The sequence below is a fragment of the Citrus clementina genome, unplaced genomic scaffold, assembly GCF_000493195.1.
Source record: "Citrus clementina cultivar Clemenules unplaced genomic scaffold, Citrus_clementina_v1.0 scaffold_6, whole genome shotgun sequence".
In the NCBI taxonomy this organism is placed as follows: Eukaryota; Viridiplantae; Streptophyta; class Magnoliopsida; order Sapindales; family Rutaceae; genus Citrus; species Citrus x clementina.
The window spans coordinates 22,347,786-22,367,946 of NW_006262139.1; the positions used below are offsets into that span (position 1 = coordinate 22,347,786).

At 34.3% G+C, this 20,161-nt stretch overlaps 3 protein-coding genes across 5 annotated transcripts; 2 read left to right on the forward strand and 1 right to left on the reverse strand.

The window, feature by feature from the left end:
- Positions 1-1,481: 1,481 nt before the first annotated feature.
- On the reverse strand, positions 1,482-3,633 carry LOC18039455 (cysteine-rich repeat secretory protein 60). The gene is made up of 3 exons (XM_006430535.2): positions 2,650-3,633; positions 2,045-2,158; positions 1,482-1,947 (listed from the first exon to the last, which is right to left on the reverse strand). The coding sequence occupies exons 1-3, from the start codon at positions 3,401-3,403 to the stop codon at positions 1,940-1,942; spliced, it is 876 nt and encodes a 291-aa protein (XP_006430598.1). The 5' UTR covers positions 3,404-3,633; the 3' UTR covers positions 1,482-1,939.
- Positions 3,634-12,228: 8,595 nt separating this feature from the next.
- LOC18039456 (phenylalanine--tRNA ligase, chloroplastic/mitochondrial) lies at positions 12,229-17,524 on the forward strand. 3 transcript variants are annotated; one of them, XM_024181755.1, is made up of 11 exons: positions 12,230-12,613; positions 13,353-13,543; positions 13,739-13,942; positions 14,032-14,149; positions 14,707-14,783; positions 15,389-15,568; positions 15,786-15,830; positions 16,120-16,224; positions 16,324-16,437; positions 16,555-16,647; positions 16,833-17,524. In XM_024181755.1, exons 1-10 carry the CDS (start codon positions 12,412-12,414, stop codon positions 16,603-16,605), a joined length of 1,287 nt encoding a protein of 428 aa, XP_024037523.1. In that variant the 5' UTR covers positions 12,230-12,411; the 3' UTR covers positions 16,606-16,647; positions 16,833-17,524. The 3 variants fall into 3 exon arrangements, 2 of the variants coding, with proteins under 2 accessions (XP_024037523.1, XP_006430599.1); XR_002904865.1 differs by having other exon boundaries at positions 12,229-12,613; positions 16,337-16,437; positions 16,555-17,524; XM_006430536.2 differs by having other exon boundaries at positions 16,555-17,524.
- A 213-nt stretch (positions 17,525-17,737) lies between these two features.
- On the forward strand, positions 17,738-19,519 carry LOC18039457 (nudix hydrolase 18, mitochondrial). The gene is made up of 5 exons (XM_006430537.2): positions 17,738-17,979; positions 18,355-18,466; positions 18,590-18,673; positions 18,872-19,003; positions 19,099-19,519. The coding sequence occupies exons 1-5, from the start codon at positions 17,852-17,854 to the stop codon at positions 19,231-19,233; spliced, it is 591 nt and encodes a 196-aa protein (XP_006430600.1). The 5' UTR covers positions 17,738-17,851; the 3' UTR covers positions 19,234-19,519.
- The last annotated feature ends 642 nt before the right edge of the window (positions 19,520-20,161 follow it).

Consider the following 20,161-nt stretch of genomic DNA (forward strand, 5'->3'; position numbering starts at 1 on the left):
ACTTAGGCGATTTAATTCATAATTAATTTGTATCAAGATATTAAATTAATTTGATAATTTAGATTGTTAGACAAATAGCTCAACCAACTCAATCTAAAAGCTTAAGTTGGTAAGTGGGGTTCAGCATTAGTATAAAAACACGTCTTTACAAACCCCTCACATGAAATATGGACAATTCCAGTTCTAATGGGTCTATCTAGGTAATCTATTTTAGGGCAGAGTTTACACGTGGGAGAATCGAATATAAAATATTAACTCTAATATTATATTAGAGAATTCAAATCACTAGACTCAAAACAAGCTTAAAGTATTAGTATTGACTATTGAAGATCAATATTAATCATCATATAGAATATATTTCAACTCGAGAATTAGGCTTTTAATTTCAAATGATCAAGTTTGGCTTTGAAGCCACTATGAGATAACATGAAACGGACCCAATATATACACTAACAACTGAATGAAGAATTAACTTAAGTCTTTCTTGCATGATTTATCGAAAAAAAAAAAGCTTAAAAAACAATTAAAGGAAAAAAAAAAAGCTTTGCTTAATTGGTGTGAAGAACTAGGGGTGTACCGTGTAGGGCTTATGCTCGAGATCTTCCAATTTTCCCAAATCACCACAAAAATCAAAATCTTGTTTACATGACAGCACAAAGGAAATTTATAATAAAAGCAAAGATTCATAACTTTAACATGAAATCTAGGAAAAGAAGGATGCAGCACTACATACAGCATGCAACGAGCATTCTTATGCCAATTTAGTACTCTACATAACATAACATGCATGGACTCGTCGTTGGTGAGACAGGACAGTGATAATGTATTAAAATTTAAAACCCACAAAGCAATTAAAAAAAAAAAAGATTATTTTTTTCTTAAAGTTTAATTTGAATATTTTCAGGTACATAAATTGAATCATTGTTATTCATGCATGGTGACCGAAGAAGAAGAACATTATATATAGTTATCTTTTTAATAATAATTAAGTACTCCTTGAACTGTTACCTAAAAGCAGATCATCGTGCATATAAAGTATAAACTAGAATTTGTGAAATGCTGGAATTTTTTTTCCATAAATATTTAAATTGAATTGATTATGATGTCAGCATAATCTTACTTTAAATTTCTGAATCGTGAAGTCCGTCTCTGCTTTCTTTCAATTATTACTACTTTTAGTTTTTTTTTTGTTGGTGGCAGAATTCTTATCCAAATAATAAAAATAAATATTCTCTAAATTTTGATGGTACTTGACACCGTTTCTCATAAAGTTTACAATAATTATTCCATTATATCGAACAATCATCCAGTGTTATCAACTTATCATAACTTATAAGCACTGTATTTATTACAATAGTTTCAAAATGAATACATGATTTTGACCGAATTGCTGCTTAAATCACATTAATTAATCAGGCAATCCTCCAATTTCACATCCTCTTGGTGAAGTGAAAGCTTTCTGATTCAAAAAAAGTGGGAAAAAAAAATAGAAATAATTGATAACACAGACACTGGGCCACTTGCTGGAAAATTGCAAGTGAATAAGGAAAGACTGTACAAAATAAAGGAAAGTTAAAATAACATCAATTGAAATAGGGAAAGGAAACAGCATCTTTCACTTTACAAAAAGAATATGGCATTTTTTTTTTCATATTAGACGATACAACAAGTGGAGAGGAGAGTGGGATCTTAAAGTTATTTTGTTTTTGTTTTTTTTTTTTAATCCCCTCCCTCCTTTTATACTTTTATGGGTACATGCCCCATCTATTGATCTTTCCTCGAATCTCGATTAGAAAGATTAATGCAAATAAAATTCGTAAAAGGGCAATAAAGAAATACGAAAGTTAACATTATGAAGAAAGGCGGGGGCGAAAGAAAAAGGGGACTCAAATTAAAGCTGGCTGTGCCTGTTGCTTCAATATTAATTATCATTAATTTTCTATTTACCTGCAAAAGAAAACATACTAATCAGTGAATCGATTCTTTGCGTTTCTTCTGGTAACCATAACGCTAAAAGTTTCAGAGAGAGTAAAAGAGACGTTACCATGTTCCCCAAACACTTTTCTTATGAAAGTAAGAAAGATTATAATTAAAGCTACTCCTGCTAATAATCCAACGATAATTGCAAATGTCTTCTCTCCCTCATTGCTAGATTTATCTGCCATGAACAATGAGTCCAGTTTAAAATTTGACTTGGAACAACGAATATTATTTAACACACTTGAATTTATGTAAAACACTATTTAATAATCCAAAATTTAATTCCATGAATATTCATTAGAGGGCTTTGGTCCCCTAAAATTTAGCCCTTTCGGTTAAATTTTAGCCTACTGTTATGTAAATTTTATGTTTGGTCCCTCAAATTTATAGTTTTTACGTTCTATGCTCTACAAATTCATAGTTTTTCTCATTACAGCTCCCATTGAACCAAAATCCAGATTCCCCAACTGCTTTATTTTTGTGAAATTTAACTTGATTAAAATTGAACCAATTGGAGTCTAAATTTGTCCATAATCAGTGCTGAATTAATCACATTTTGGGACCAAAAGAAAGGGGAAGAAAAAAAGATATGCTGAATCAAACAAAGTGAGCCAAGTCATTAAGTGATTTTGGTGATGAGACCTTGACGTGCGGATAGAATGGACTTACCACTATGATCCTTGTAAGAATTTGGAGCTTTACCCGTAGAGTACCTCACGTAACACTTGCCTAAAAACATATCGCCATAATCAGCAGTTCCACAATCACTTTTCAGCCGTCCGATCGCCTGGACCAAGCAATCCTGACACTCTCCCGCGCTCAGATCCCCCACGCACTGAGCCAAGCCCTGAACATCCCCTGCCCCACCAACCCTGTAGGGACCGCTAGCCGTCATGAGCCCTTGCAACACAGCATCTCTACGGCCCATAGCGTCAGGCTCGTACCCAACGGACGGCCCACATTTCTTAAACACCACGGTCTTATCCTCGACGCCTAGGAACGTTGCATTGTCATATTTTACGTAACAGCCCTGGAGCTGAAGCGCGCCCCCGCAGGCCTGGTAGCAGAGGCCGCCGACCTGGGTGACGGCACGTGCCACGCACGTGGCGCAGTCGGGCATGGACAGGTCACCGCGGCATTGGTAGAGCCCGTAGACGACGTCTTGCGGGCTTGAGCCCATGATGGTGAAGTTGTTGTAGGACGAGTACGTGGCTGAGTTGACTAGGGATGTTAAGAGCGAGTTGAGGTTTGACTCGTAGGCTGAGCTTGGTGTGTATTTTTGTTGGGCGCAGCCACCGAAAACAAAAGAATCCGTTGAAGAAGAAGAAGAAGAAAATGAAGGAATTGATAGGAACACAATTATGAATGAGAAGAGTAAGAGAAGAGAAGTTGTTGAAGTTGTTTTTGTTTTTGCTGCTGCCATGTTTTGAGAGATGGGTTCTGAAATATGAATAGAATTTTGTTCCAAGAATAAGGTGAGGGATTATAAAAGAAGCAGCTATAGGCTCCGGTTTTTCAGAGCAAGTATTTTAATGTTGCAATGAAATTGGTCATTGAATCATGAAACCAATTGCAATTTAGTTTATAATTTTGCTAGAAAAAAAGGTGTCATGGCACAAAAAGATAGGGAAAAAGAAATATAGGTTAGTGGAAAAAGTGTGGGGACAGTCTTGTGGTAAGTTAAGAATTGACAATTTACGTGGTTAAATTAGTATGAAAAATTATGTAGCAATTGATGTCGGTGAAATTTTATCTAAAGTGAAAGTACCTCTGACAGTAACAAAATTATTATTCATTTGCATGCAAATGTTCTTCATTCCCACATATGATATCAAACATGAATACTTTATCTTCTAATCTTTTTCGATTAATCAGTCAATTATTTAGAAGCTATTTTTTTAATTTAGGGTTCTTATTAAGTTACAATCGATATAATTTACAGTCCTCATAACATGACAGTGAGTCCCACTACCATGTTACAAATTTTTACATGTTTTGTCGTAGCTGTAAGTTACATTAAATGTAACTTAGCCAAGTCCTTTAATTTAATTTATTACTTGCACATTCGCAGAGTAGACTTAGTGTAAAGCTGATCAATTGAAATTTTAGATTGAATTAGTGGTTAATTACATAAGACTTTATAAAGTATCTGCAATGAAAAAAATCACTAACTTCTTGGAATGGTGTAGACAAAGAAAACAACTGTACCAATCGCACTGAGCCGGGCAAAGTTGGTCGTTATGGCACGCTTCTAATTTTGGCATACAAGTTAGAGATGCATACCTCTTCTTTTGGAGCTCGTGATGATTGCTGGGTATAAAAGAAAGAGCATAGAGCAGTATTTAATTAGGCTGTCATGGGAGTTTTGATTTCTTTAGGAGGAAACAGCCCGAATGAATTTGAGTGGAAGAGAGAAACTGATAATACAACTTAAAATTAGAATTTATCCATGACGCACGTACAAAATTTTTAATGCGTCGAGTTAGCACGTGCGTACACTACCACTACACTGGCGTAAATAATTCTTTCTTTGCCTCTCTGCAACAAGACATGGCAATGAAATCATGTGGTCTATCATCTCATCTGGGTGTTTCTAACAGTACAAAACACAGAAAGAGATGGAAGGAAGAGATTATCATGTCACATTAATTCAGTGATGTCGTTTGAGATTAATGGCAGCTTTGTCTTCTTCAATTCGCACCGTCCCAAAAACTGACATTTTGTTTGTGTGGTGCCTACGAGCGATCACCACATTCATATCCTCCGTCGTTCCTCTCATTTTGATCCCAATTTTAATTATGACATTGATAATGCCCTGATCAGCTGTAGGTTCCGTTTTAACCTAAACGATCTCTTCAGCTAGCTGGTGGTACCCAACCCAATCCATTGTCTCACTCTCATCATGTGTTTTACATCCATTGCGTACTTTGATGCCCGTGTATAGACATGCAGTCTCCCTGATGCGTTAATTTCCTAGTGTGAATGGGCCTCTTAAATGGGCCTTCACATTTTGCCAAACTAGAGCCAAATCGATTAAGGCCTAAGAGGGCAAGCCCAATAGGCAGCGTCCATTTATGACTCGGTGAATTAATTGGAGCTCATATTCACATCGAAGAAACTAAAAAACAGAATGCATTTTCGATTCACAATCCAAAACAATTTTTAAAGTTTTTAAACTAATTTGGATACAATTTAAAGTTTTAAACATAATCCTTGCAAACAATTTTATTATAATTATTATATTTTTTGTTTCACTTCAAATCAGATCTTGCGTTACGGCTTATCTTAATACTTGTTTCAATTTCTTGAACAATCCATAGAAGATAATTTTAAATAAAATTACCGCCACTGACGACACGGCAAATAGAATTATTTAATGTTGCTTGGATGGTTGGATAGTTGACGTCATGACAGGGGGTTCTTAAATTGCTTTCATCTAGTAATATTATTAAATGAACGAATAATAAAATAACCAAGAAAATTGCTTTCATAAATTCATTTGGTTACGTTAAAAGTCCAAACACAAACACAAACACAACCACAACCAAAAATCCAACATGTCACCGACCATTGTGAATTCTGGAAGCAATTTTGAAACGCATGCCGTGATCTTGGTTAAAGCGAATTTTTATATCACACGTAAGACTCCAAATTTTCTAGGGTGTTGAACTTGGGGGAAGATTTTTTTTTTTTTGTCTTAACCACGAGGTATTCTGGGGAGGATCCCAACTATGAGAGGCATCATTAAACCTGTACCACAACTCAGATTAAAAGTCGCTGCTCGAACCGGGAGGCACAAGCCAGGGCTCCAGCTGTGAGAGGCATCATTAAGCCTGTATCACAACTTAGATTAAAAGTTCCCGCTCGAACCGGGAGGCACAAGTCAGGGCTCCAACTATGAGAAGCATCATTAAGCCTGTACCACAACTCATATTAAAAGTTCCCGCTGGAACCGGGAGGCACAAGTCAGGGCTCCAACTGTGAGAGGCATCATTAAGCCTGTACCACAACTCATATTAGAAGTACCTGCTCGAACCGAAAGGCACATGTTCTCCCAACAAAAGTAATTTTCCTGCGACTTAAACTGAAAAACAAACTCAATCAAACCACTTAAGGGGACTCTATTGCCAGTGGAGCCAACACTTTATTGGTAACTTGGGGGAAGATGAAGTTAATAACTTGTTACCAAAATGGACTTTATTACTTCTCGATGGTCGGTCCAGTGGAAAAGGTCGTTGAGCCCAAGGCCATTGCATTGTTGGACCATTTCAAAATTCTAGTGCAAAGTGACAAATTAAAATATTACGCTAAAGTCTAAAATCTCAACGACGGTCCATTTTACCTCAAACGGATATCAACTTCGTACCGACTTCTCGTGACACACATGATTACCCTTGACCAAGGCTCCATTAGACATTGCAATTCTTGCACTTGTAATGCGAAAGTAAAAGTTGCTGCGGTGTTTGACAAACGCCTACGGTTTTAATTTGAAAAATTCAGATAAATAGTCCCCACTCTTAATGAAAACCATATAGAATGGCTTGCTGGTTGGGTTGGGTCATTCGGCCTTTTGTCTTTCGCATGTCCAATCGCTGCCTGCCTCAGAAAAATCCCAAAGAAATCTTCTTTCGTTTGAAATTAGAAATGCGAAAGCAAAACGATTCATGTTCTAGAATCAATCTATACTTACTTGGACTGGATGGATTATTTCTCAAATCAATCAATATTTGTTCTTTATGATACAACTTTCTATAGTCCTCTTATAGAATCCGTTCGCGTATTAGTGTTCATTGACCATTTTAAGTATAGCATATTACTCAACATTAGAATATGAACTCATATTTCCTTTAATCAGATTTCATGTTAATTATCAGTAAGGTAAATGTTAATACAGACTTTTGTATCGCCACTTTCGTCTTTGATGTTTTTCGTCTATTAACATTTGAAAATTCATTGAATTCGTAAGACAATATTTATATAAATGTCGTCTCTTATTTGTTCCTCTTTTCTTAGATCAGTAAGTAGACAGGATTCCATTACCGACGTGTATCTGTCAATATAAGTACTGTTGAATCATACACATAACCAAAATCAACTTGCCCATTTACCAAAAACATTGCATTCGAGTTTCGTTAATTATGCCACGAAGAAATTTTCTAAAAGAAAATGAAAATCACGTTCGTAATTAATACGGCAACGAACAACTTGCAGGACTACTTGGTCAGCTCATGGTGCGAACTGGTACTGCTGCTGGCTGCGGAAGTCAAATTCCAATACGTGTTAGTAGGCAGTTTGACAATTTTAATTGTCAAAAGAATTATATTCTCTGTGCAATCTTCACCACCGGCGTTAATTATGACTTTTTGGTGTTTAGTTTCGAGCAATTTCAGTCACCTATTTGGAAAGCTAAAAGTATGGTTCATAATTATTAGGGTTTACACTCTTGTAGATTGTTGTTTGACTTTTCCTAATAAATCTCGTCTACTGAGGAAGGAGCTTCATTCTGTTGATATATATTATAAGAATATATATTTAATGACGTTTTTGTTTTGCACCATTTTTATTACTTCCAAAAGTAGGAAGAAATGACCTGTGCTCTTTGATAATTTTCATTTCTCACTGATCGTCTCTAACTTTTTTTTTTTTAATCATTTATTACATCTCTTACGTTGTAATTTTATTGTATTGAGGATCTTTAGTCACTCTCAATATCTTCCAAGCAAAACTATGAACCAAGATTAAGATAAGAAAAATTTAGATGGAAAAAAAAAATCAGTCGTACAACATTAATATAATTTATGTTTCTTTTTTTTTTTAAAAAAAAAAAACCTCATATACTAAAAAACTGTCTATTTCTTGTTAAAGTTTTATCATAAATTAAGCTAGTGAACCCAACCTCTATCTATAAAACTAGAAAATAGAACCGCGCTTCACGCGGCTTTGAAAAAAGAATTTAGTATTATCTTTTTTTCTTATTTTACACTTGATGAAACTGATAAAAAATATGAATTGATTTTTTTTAAAGATGAGGCAGCCTTATAAAAAACAAAAAAGGCTATTAGCCAGCAATACAAATAAAGAAGCAACGTAAGATAAAGAATAAAATGAGAGAATATATTATAGAGTGATTTTATTCATTCCAATTGTGTGTGTACAAAACAAAAAAAGATGAGCTCTCCTTTTATAGTTACATAATCACTCTATGAAATTAATGAAAAATTATGGATCATAATTCATTGTGAGATAGTGGGAGTTATAGGGAAGTAAGGTTGCTAATGGGAGATAGTGGGGATACTAAGAGATATATGTTATGAATATCCACATTTATTTTAATAAATGTATAACACTCCCCTTTGGATGTTCATTACAAAAAATATGCCTCATTAAAACATTTACATCATTGTTATTGTGTAATAACAATTAAATTAATTATGAGAAGATAAAAAATCAAATCTCAAAGAAAATTTCTCTATTTATTAGATAATAGAAAATATAAAAAGATGAGAAATAGTGATGTCATATCATTTCCTCAAGTCCCAACTCTATATATAGATAGATAGCTATTAGCTAGCAACAAAAATAAAGAAGAAACGCAAGATAAAAAATAAAATGAGAGAATATATTATAGAGTGATTTTATTCATTATAATTGTGTGTGTACAAAACAAAAAGATGAGCTCTTCTTTTATAGTTACATAATCACTCCATGAAATTAATGAAAAATTATGAATCATAATTCCTTATGAGATAGTGGGAGTTATATGGAAGCTAAAGGTTGCTAATGAGAGATAGTGGGGAGACTAAGAGATATATGTTATGAACATCTACATTTATTTTAATAAATGTATAACATTCCCCATTGGATGTTCATTACAAAGAATATGCCTCATTAAAACCTTAATATAATTGTTATTGTGTAATAACAATCAAATTAATTATGAGAAGATGAAAAGCCAAATCTAAAAGAAAATTTCTCTATTTATTATATAATAGAGAATATACAAAGATGAGAAATGGTAATGCCACATCACCTCCTCAAGTCCCAACTTTATATAGATATAGATAGATAGATAGATAGTTCTATATGTGTGTGTTTAATATTTATTTTCTTATACATATCGAACTCTTACGTTTAAATACGTTAAATCCTTAAAGGAAACTATTTATTTCTTAATTAGGAGCCTAAGATTTTTAGTCTTGACAATTAGGATTCGGACACTTGCTCTCGCACATGTTCTCCTACAAAGTTCAAGGCCTATTAATAGGCTGCAACAAATTAAATTTTACAAAAATAAAAGAACTAAAAAATTATGTTATTTTTGTTATAATTTAGCGCATGTAATGAATAATTAAAAAAAAAGAAAGAAAGGAACCCAGTCCTTCTTCCCAAATAATAGAATTAAACATAATTGGAAAAGATAATATTATTTGATTGATTGATTATAGTTGCAATTCATATTTTATGAGATACAGTTATTCGAAGCTGAGCACGTACGTGTGTTTATATTTCAAAGGTACTCGATAAATATTCTTAAAGGAGCGCTGCACTCTAAGCTTCCTGATTTTAAGCATTTACAAAGAGAAGAGAGTAGTGGTGGGAAGAGAGAGAGAAGAAAAACAAACAAAATAAATAATAATTGTGGTGGAATAAGTGAACCAGAATATTGATATCTGGTCGACTGGACGGGAGAACAAATAAAATAAAAGCAAATTAAGCCGAAGAAGATGGCATCATGGCACCTCCGAAACGACGTAAGACGTACATATCATTAAGTGTTTTTTTCTTCTTCTTTTTTTTAAAAAATTGATTCTTTAATTATCTAAAAGCATGTAAATTATTTGATATAATATCCTCAAATTATTAGAGTTGGATCCAAAAAAAATAGTCCTTTTTCTCTTTTAAATCAAATATTGATAGTTTCCCGAAGAGAAAATGGATTAAATATTGATGAGGACATTATGATTTATCCATTCGCCCATGGGTCAATGGTCAAACGTGAAGATAGCCTCAAGTGTATGCATGCTTCGATCCATAGCCACAAACCAATGAACCAAAACCAATTTAATGGTTTTGAAAGGAAAAAAAATAAAAAATAAAAAATAAAAATTGTATAGTAGATAAAGATGCTGACACCTTTGTGTACAGGCAACCTCACAGGATAGCTAAATATATGCCCGCACACAGACAAAACTCATGCAGCTTAATTAGTAGCTTTACCTTATTTTTCTGTAAGCCTTTTCAGTTTTTATCCTAAAAAAATAAAATAAAATAAAATTTGCGCACCCTCCTTCCTTTGCTAACTATTAAATATTAGCTTTTAGGTTATACAAATTGAACTTGACATTTAAAAACTGAAGACGCTATGAGTGTACATGTTATTTGTACTTTCATCCAATAAAGTTTACTCATTGCATATTGATATTAAAATTAATCAATATCAATTGCAAGTATAAGAATAACAATAAAAAAGAGTTTTGCTAAGTTTCAATCAATGTAGCTAACAACTTATGTAAAAATATGCAAAAAACTTATAGCATGACAATGGGGCCTACAACAATGTTACAAGGGATGTAAGTTATATTGAATGTAACTTAGGAAGACCATAATAAAAATACACATATGCTATTATTTTATTAGATATTATAATTATTGGACCTAACTTTTTCTTTACATGAAGAATAAATATAAAATATTATTATATTTTAAATTTTAATGATTTTTGTTGACTTTCTGATTATGTGATGGTGTTCAACTATGGGTTATAGTATTTCTAAGGTATTGTAATTGGATTGTCCAAAATAACTATGCCAAACGCACCCCTAATATGCACGTATACTCAATTATTTTATTGTTAAAAATGCATTTTTAATTTAGCATAGTGTAGATGTATGTACTTTTTAAAATACACACATTAATTTTCTATTTTAAAATTTTTTATTATAAAAATTGTCCGTATTTTGAAAAAAAATACAAACCTCTACAAGTCATAATTTTTAGTTAAAAACATTGTATCGTTAGTGATAAGAAAAGCATACGGCAATTGTGAACACATATTTAATAGGAATGGCGATGAAATGGATATTGTGGGGGATGCAACTATCTGAATCGGTATTCATTTGGTTAAGCATATTTTCATCACCAATATCCATCCCTTTTCCCTATCTTTTATATCTGTTTTTTTTTTAGCATTTGCATATGTTTTAAAAAAAAAGAAGATACTTTAACTATTTAGTTCTAGATGAATTTGTAACACTTTATTTTCAAATATTAAAAAAAATCATTTTTAAGTTTAGATAAATATTAATTATAACTTGATGATTGTTAGGTTTAATTTTAATTACTATACTACTATATATTTGGATCGAAAATAAAAGTCTCCACTTTAGCACTTCTTTGTATATTTTTCACTCCTTCCAACTTATCCTGATTTGAATATTGTTCTATTATAAGTTATTTCCAATTAGGACAATGTTTTAGATAGTTAATAAATATATAGTCTATTAAACAATTAAAATCTCCAAGTAAATGTTTATGATAATATCATATCAGATGATTGTTTCAATTATTAAATTACTAAGTACTAATGTTTATGTTTTAGGATTCACTGTAATATTTATTTGATTTAACTGTTAATTTTAACTTTTAAATTCTAAAAAATAAATAATCAATAGCCAAATGAGTTTAACAAGCGAGTATGAATATTATTGTTTCATAGTTGTACTCAACCCGCCCAGTCAACAGATATAAAAAACTGTATCAGTACTTAGTTTTTTTTATAAAACGACGTGCAATTAAATCCAATATTTTTTTTTAAATATTGTTATACAAGACTATTACTGATATTAAATCAGATATCACAATTATTATTTACAAACAGATTATACAACTGAGACCTTCTTCGTGACATGTACTCCTCTGAAGCGCTGTCCATATTCTTTAAATCCTCTCAAATATTCGATGGTTGTCCACTCCACTCACATTTTGTAAGGAATAAACTGGCTCCACTCAATTATTTGATAATTGAGGGAGAATTAAAATTAACCCCTATAATAATTTTATGAAAACTCGAACTCTTATACTCAACATTGTAAGTGTAAGGGTTCTCCCACTGAGCCAAAGGCCCATTGTTAAATTAAATTAAATCCAATATCTGACCCTAGCATAACGAACCCGTATTCGTGAGGATTTTTTTGTCATCCCTATTGGGAGTTGTAGGCTAAGTAATTTACCAATTAGATCCGAACCAATTTGAATCGAATGGAACCGAATCTGAACCGAATAGTGTCCTGCCCTAAAAATCAATTTCTTGATTTTGCCCAAACAAAAATTTATTTTGTTGCATTTTATACGAGGAAATAAATATTTGGAGCATTTTCCTATCTCTCTCACTCTATACACAGTAACGAGACGAGACGGAGGGAGGGCATAGCGATGGCTACTTCACTTGCAAACACCACTTTCTTCTCCAAAACTTGTTCACTCTTTATTCACACGAATTCCCTCAAACGGTTTGCCTTTCGCGTACCCTTTTCTTCAACTTCAACTTCAACTTCACCTCTTCCTCTTAAAAAGAAATGGAGACCCCCTGCTGCTTCTGCGCTCGAGCTCGGTGGAGTCAAAATGGCCAAAGATGGTATGTATATTAATAACATTTAAACCTACTATTTTTTCCCTTGAATTTTAACTGCTTTCTTTTCATTGTCTTCTGGGGTTGCTATTGTAGATTTTCAATCCACATTTGCCATGAAAATAAATGAAGTGTCTAGTTGATTAGTCATTAGCTGTTTAAGTAAAACTGGGTGTTTTCTCAATTTCTTTTTAGCTACTTGGGATTGAGGTTTTGCGGCTTTTAATCTCTAGAGCTGCCGTGGAATCGAAACTCTGTTTCTAGCTATCAACTATGAGGGGGTGTGTGGGTGAGTGTTAAATATTGGCTGCCAACTACAAATTTGGATGTTTACCAAACACTTTAAATTGGGATACTAAATCCCGCCTGGACTATAATTATAAAATTAAGCGGGGATATTGGCTCATGGCCTTGGCCATCCGTCTCTTACATGCCAGCTTTTAAGGGTGATTTCTACTCATGGGTTTGTTTTAAGCTGAACTATAAGTTTTCAAACATGCCATAATTCTTGTGCTTTTTAATCTCAAGAGCTGCCATGGAGTGGGCTCAGTAGCTCGTAGGAGTTGTTAAATATCAGTTGCTAACATAAAATATATGTGGCTGTTTAATCAAAACCATGCTTTCAACATTAAGCACGAGCGTAGTAGTTACAAACATTATAATATTGTTTTGGTGCCTTATACAATTGGGAATTGAGATGTGTAGTTTTGATTCCATTGATTGGTTTGGTGATGGTGATTTGTAGATATTGTGAGGGATGATCCTACGAACAATGTACCAGATACAATATTTACTAAACTGGGAATGCAACTTCATAAGAGGAATCAGCACCCAATTGGGATTCTGAAGAATGCTATTTATGAGTATTTTGATTCTAATTATCCCAACAAGTTTAATAAGTTTGATGATCTTTGTCCCATTGTTTCTGTAAAACAGGTATGTCTGTAAATTTTAAACAAATAATTGTTACCTATGACGTGTTTAAATATTTTTCCTCTTCTATCTCGTTTTGCTCACCTCAATGAGATATCTTTTTTATTTGAAATTTCATGAGATTGACAAAATGCCATCATTGTCCATGCATGTAAGCTTAGTTGGTGCATTTTGTGATGGTAAATCTACTCCTTGCAGAACTTTGATGATGTTTTGGTTCCTGCTGATCATGTAAGCAGGAGCTATAATGATACATACTATGTCGACTCACAAACTGTTTTGAGGTGCCATACAAGTGCTCATCAAGCTGAGCTGTTGAAGGAGCACAATCATTTCCTTGTAACTGGAGACGTTTACCGCAGAGATTCTATTGATTCAACTCATTACCCTGTATTCCATCAGGTTTCTAGTCTCCCATATCACAGCCATCAAATTTCATTCAACCAAGTCTTTTTTTTTTTTTTGGGAATAAATGTGTTGTCATTGTTCAGATGGAGGGGGTTTCTATTTTTTATCCTGATGAGTGGGGGGCAGCTGGTCTGGATGCTACAGAATATGCTGCTAAAGATCTAAAGAGATGCTTGGAGGGTCTGGCACGTCACTTATTTGGTAAAACAACTTTAGTGTTTTATATGAGTGCATCCCACAAACTCAAGTTATCTGATGAATATATTTAGAATTTCTATGAAGGAAGAAATCATAGTCAGTATTATCTTTCTGGAGTTCAAATCGGCAATTAGCAGAAAAGTACGAAAAATAAGCAGTTCTCAAAATGATTATGGAAAAATATTGCATGAACTGGCCCTCTGGGGGGCAGTCCATTTGGTTGAGGGCTTGGTATCTGGTGCTTGGCTGTATCAAGGTCTTAGGTTCGTCCTTTTAGTGAGCTTAAAAATTCTACCCTTTTCTGTCACATGGGTCATGGGGTTGGGGGCGCTCGACTGACCCACCAGCTTAGGGCCTGGCCGGGGCGGACCTATGGTTCGAGTCGGTGTAGGAGTCTGGGTTATCAAAAAAAAAAAAAATTGCCCGAACTTTGTAAAAGATAATCTTAGACCACTCTTGAAAATTATGTCGTATATGTCGTATTCCTTGACTTTTTCTTATTATTCTTTTTTAGTTCATTACTTTTTAACCTGTTGACCTCAATCTGTTTAACATTTCAGGTGCTGTAGAAATGCGATGGGTCGATACGTATTTTCCATTTACCAATCCATCGTATGAACTTGAGATATTTTTTAAGGTATTTTGTTGACAGTCTTTACATAATAAATCTTGGCTATAGCTCTTTCCATCAAGAACAAATCATCTCCTCTTGGATGATCCTTTGAACAACTTCAGGATAATGAAACCTATTTGTAGGCAGTGTTCACTCAATTAGACTGTGTTTGCATATGTTGGATTTTGGCTGGTACTAGTAGGATGTGTTTCAATAGAACAGATTCTAATGAGTACTTGGTTTCAATATTGATTGTGCCTGCTACGGGAAACATGACACAATATATTTTTATCGGATACTACTATTGCAATAGTCCATGAAAAATGGTGGCATCAACTGTTTCTGCCTGATTTAATTATTCTATCTAGGAGCTTATACCAGCATTTCCTAGCAAGGAGATGTATTCTTCATGGCCATGTTTTAAAGAAAAGCCAAGTGCTTTTATCAAATAAATTATGTTCACCAATTCTTCTTTCTATAATTTTCGAATATGAATATTTTTAATTAATTGTCTGTAAAATTAGGCTGTCACCAATTATTTAAGTTCAACAGCTACCAAACTTAGATTTACTTCATTTGGTAGCCTTGGCACTGCATATGACTGACCAACTGGTATGAAAATATGTCAGGAGAACTGGTTGGAGGTTTTGGGCTGTGGGGTCACTGAGCAAGAAATATTGAAGAGAAGTGGTAAATCGAATAACGTTGCTTGGGCTTTTGGACTTGGACTGGAGAGGCTTGCAATGGTTTTATTTGATATACCAGATATTCGGCTTTTCTGGTCAAGCGATGAGCGGTTTACCTCTCAGGTGGCTATTGAATGAATTCTTTTTTCTTTTCTTTTTTTCCTTTTTCCCCTAATTACAGTTTTCTTCTTGTCATATTAGCAATAGACGTTTTAATAAAAGTAATATCGTTGTCATTTGCAAAAAAATCCATTGCATATCCTTTTTTTTTATAATTTTTACTATCTACGCATATGTGGTCCATTGTGACTGAGTATCTGATTTAGAGCTATTTATGCAGTTTTTGCAGGGCCAGCTGGGGATCAAATTCAAGCCATTCTCCAAGGTATAATTATGTTTTTCATCTATGAAAAGCTTATTGCTTTATTATTATTATTATTATTATTTTCATTTTGGTCTTTTTTTTATGACAAGCAATGATAATTTTGTTTTTGGAATCTTTCTCAAACAATGAGGGGCAAAATCTTCATATGTCTTCATATGTTTTTATGAAACCAAGCTTTGTCCTTCGGCTGTTAGGCTTTGGAGTTTAGTTATGTTGATATTCACAAGTATGCTAATAAGCGGTTGTAGCAGCGAGCACATACTTAGAAAAGCTGAATTGTCTTTTGTAGTATCCTCCTTGTTACAAAGACATGAGCTTTTGGATAAATGAATCATTCACCGAAAATAATTTATGTGAAGTTGTCAGAGGAGTTGCTGGCGACCTTGTTGAGGAGGTAAACTGTTTTTTTTTTTTTTTAAGATAACTTTTTCACCCCTCCTGCAGCCATAAAACTCTTCAGAAGTTATTTGTTAATTTCACTTGTGATTGTCAGGTGCGTTTAATAGATAATTTCACAAACGAGAAAGGAATGACGAGTCATTGTTATAGGATTGCATATAGATCCATGGAATGTTCCCTCACGGATGAGGAAATTAACGAGTTGCAGGTATTTTTGTTTCCCATTTTTTTCTTCTGGTCTTCAGCAATTGACTTCTTTGTCTATATATACTTGATGATTAGTGATGATCAAGAACTCTAATTATGTTGATAACTATGGATGCAGTGGAACGTTAGAGAACAGGTGCAGAGCAAGTTAAATGTGGTTCTAAGATGAGATTTTCTGGCGGCATTGACTCTTTATTGGATACTAAATCAAGTAATGGCTCCAGATACCTGAAGTATTGTTTGCGATTCCCAGAATGGACACGAGATGAAAAAAGCATATCTGTGTTTTTTCTTTCTTTCTTTTTTTCCCCCTTTTTAGGTTAAAAAAAAAAAAAGCCATTCAACTTGTATCTGAATGTAGCTTAGCGGTTGCTTAGTTTTTCATTTTTGTTTCAGGTTAATCACCGCTGGCCCTGGCCTATTACAACAGTTTTGCGGTACCTTTAACAATGCAATTGTCATTTGCTCGATTGTGTTGGTGTATAGCTATTATTTTATGAAATGTAACTCAATGTAAAAGGTATTGGATTTGCTAAGCGCACGAGTTTTACAAAGGTAGGTAGTTAGGCATCTGTTACATTGATTGAACAATGAGCTTAGCGAGCAATTTCAGCATCTTCTGGTGGCTATTATTGTTCATTTTCGTGTTTTTTCAATCTTCTTGTTATGGAATTTACCTGCCTGTCGGTGAAACTGGAATTCTATCACTTCAATAGACACCGACATTGCCGTTTAGTTACTGTATAGCTTGCCGTTTTGTAAACCACAATGGGGTGTTAGGATTGAGAACTCGCCGTACAGGTTTTGCTTGTATGTATATCTCTACCAATGAGGCTGATATCTAGATCTTTTTTGTGTTGTTGAAGAGGAGGATTGATCAGATGCATCAGACGCACCGTACACCACGATGCTACCCACGGGGGTGTAAGAAACCAAAGCAATTAAGCAACAGTGGTTGATTGTGCACGCGCGTGCGGCTCGTCCACACGCTGAAGAGATTGATTGTAGTCTACAGAATACAGATGTGGTCCGAAAATTTGCAGTAAAAGGTTTAAAAAGGATTGCGTGACGCGTCAGCGACACGTAGTCAACCGCAGCATGCGATCACCACCTCCCCAAAACCTACAAATAGGGCCCACAATCTTGCATCAGCCACTAGAGGGTTCTCTCTCTTCTTACAATTATTAAAGGGGGCAGTTCGGCTGTTCTATTTTACTCAGGATAAGAAAGAAGCTCTCACCTCTCTCTCTCTCTCTCTCTCTCTCTCTCTCTCTCTCTTTCTCAAGTCTCAATATTAAAAGTTTACTTTTGCTTTCAGTTCGTTCAGACGTTAATTGTTTTTCATCTGAAAGATTGTCTTTCAGCTCCTTTTGTTTTTTGCTGCTGCGAATATTCCGTAACTAGAGAAGAAAACTATGGTGGCTTTGGTAGCTCAAGAAACTATTGTATCTCTTGTAACTCCTGAAAATGTTGTGGGCAATTTGGTTTCTCGCACCGGCAGGCATTTGCAGCGTTACCAAAAAGGCCGTCGCCAAGTTGTTGGGTTAGCTTCTGTTTTTTCTCTCTTTCTTCCTCACAACATCATTGAACGCCTTCTTGTATGATAGAAAATTTGCATGCTTAATTACTTGAAAGATGAACGAATAACGGGGTAATTTTGGTGTAAAAAGTGAGCTGGGTAAGAGTTGTTTTCAACTTTAATGCAAGTGCTGCAACCACTTGCACAACTTGCGCTGACCTTGACCTCGTGATTTTTTCCTTTTTTTTATTTGGGTGGTGTAAAGGTACTGAGAGTCGGATCTTATAATTTCAAACTTTTTGTAACATAAAAGGCTATAAATTTAATATATGATATTTGGGGACCATGTTGTTATTCTAATAATTCACTGACTCGTAATTGTAAATATTAATTGCGCAGATGCATACCATATAGATATAAATGCGTAAAACAAAGCTTGGATATTAATGAGGAGGATCTTGAAGTTCTCGTCATCAGTTCACAGAAAGGCAAAGGGATGTTGTTCCCAAAGGTATTGAATTTTTACTTTCTTGGTATGAATGAAAAGAAGTTGTGTTTGTTAAACGTGATCGTTTTGAACGATTAAACTCTGATGATTCCCTTGAAGTTGATCTAACCAAGTATAATTTTACAGGGAGGCTGGGAAATTGATGAATCCATACAAGAAGCAGCTTTACGAGAAACCATCGAGGAAGCCGGGGTAACTGGCATCGTTGAGGTTAGTTCACTTTAATTTTGCTTTTAAGAACACAAAATGGATATGAATAGTCAAAACTCTTTGCTTGCTTTTGTTGATTAGAGTATAATTTTTGTACTAGGTTCAGAACTCAAACACGCAACTCCATATTACTCTATTTATTTGCCGGTAATTGAGTATTTCGAGTTTCGATTGTTGATATTCGATGTCTGTTTGCAGTGTGAATTATTGGGTGAATGGAATTTCAAGAGCAGAGCACACAACACTGACTATCAAGGATACATGTTCCCATTACTTGTTCAGGATCAATTAGCGGAGTGGCCAGAGAAGAATGTGCGAAGCAGAAAATGGGTATGCACATTTATGCCTGTAACTTGTTTTTTGTGATGTCAATTGAAACCATCTATTCAAACAATATCTGATTTTAAGTCGAACATTTTATATAGATGAGCGTGGCAGAAGCTAGAAAAGTTTGTCAGCATTGGTGGATGAAGGAAGCATTGGATAGACTAGTAATGCGTCTAACTTCTCAACAACTACATGGCAAGGAAGATTCTGTAGGAACCTGTTCTTTGAGCTAGAATAGAAAATCCCACTTGTACATAGAAAATTTTCGAAGACCAGAGGGAAGTTGCTCTAAGACCACAAGAAGTACAGATCCAAGCGAACAAGAAACAGTGACAACACTGAAGGATACAGATAACGGAAGTCTGCATTTTTAATTGTTGTTTCATTTGCTTGGTATTCTAATTCAGAAACTTCTGTGTGGGAAAATAGGAAAGGTTAGCAGAGGCTTGTTGACAATGTTTAGAACAAACATTGGTTCTAGAAATAAAGAATGATGAGGTTCTGATTTGCGAAAACACATTTGGTTTGTACAACATTGACTTGATTTTCATCTCCTCTTTGATCTTTCATTAGAAAACAGATATTGAAAATGATTTTGAACGAACAAAATATATGAAACAGTTTCCGAAATTAATATCCAAGGGTTGTGAGATTGTGAATTGTGATCTTGATCAATAGTTTAGTACCCTCTGGTGAACTTTAAGAATAGAATAAGCTATCAAGCAACTCTCAGACACGAGTGTTTGATAAAGACACTTATAAAAGAATGAGATAAGAGTGATCAAATCTTAACTTTCCCTTTCTCGAGAAAAAAAAAAACTTAACTTTCCCACCCCTGGTTTTAAACATTGAGCACAAAGCACAGCTGTTTAAATTTGATGATCCTAGGATTATTTTATTTCGGCATCCATATGAACTGTTGGGGTTTCGAGAAGGTCAAAATTAATACAAGGAAAAATCATCAAGGTTCATAAAAGCAACCGAGCAGGAGGGCAAAGATGATTTGACGATTTTCCTCAACACTCGGTCATGTAAATTTAACAAAATTATATTGAGCAGTCCAACTGTCATACAAGTGACGATTTTCCACAACACTCGGTCATGTAAATTTAACAAAACCATATAGTAGTCCAACTGTAATACAAACAAAACAGTTGGACA

Excerpts from the sequence above, each read along its gene's own strand:
- LOC18039456 (XM_006430536.2), top strand. The coding sequence starts at position 12,412 with ATGGCTACTTCACTTGCAAACACCACTTTCTTCTCCAAAACTTGTTCA. Across the intron at positions 13,544-13,738 it reads CCATTGTTTCTGTAAAACAG|AACTTTGATGATGTTTTGGT; the intron begins GTATGTCTGTAA and ends TACTCCTTGCAG. Across the intron at positions 13,943-14,031 it reads ATTACCCTGTATTCCATCAG|ATGGAGGGGGTTTCTATTTT; the intron begins GTTTCTAGTCTC and ends GTCATTGTTCAG.
- LOC18039455 (XM_006430535.2), bottom strand. The coding sequence starts at position 3,403 with ATGGCAGCAGCAAAAACAAAAACAACTTCAACAACTTCTCTTCTCTTA. Across the intron at positions 2,159-2,649 it reads TTCTTACAAGGATCATAGTG|ATAAATCTAGCAATGAGGGA; the intron begins GTAAGTCCATTC and ends TGTTCATGGCAG.
- LOC18039457 (XM_006430537.2), top strand. The coding sequence starts at position 17,852 with ATGGTGGCTTTGGTAGCTCAAGAAACTATTGTATCTCTTGTAACTCCT. Across the intron at positions 17,980-18,354 it reads GGCCGTCGCCAAGTTGTTGG|ATGCATACCATATAGATATA; the intron begins GTTAGCTTCTGT and ends TTAATTGCGCAG. Across the intron at positions 19,004-19,098 it reads ATGTGCGAAGCAGAAAATGG|ATGAGCGTGGCAGAAGCTAG; the intron begins GTATGCACATTT and ends CATTTTATATAG.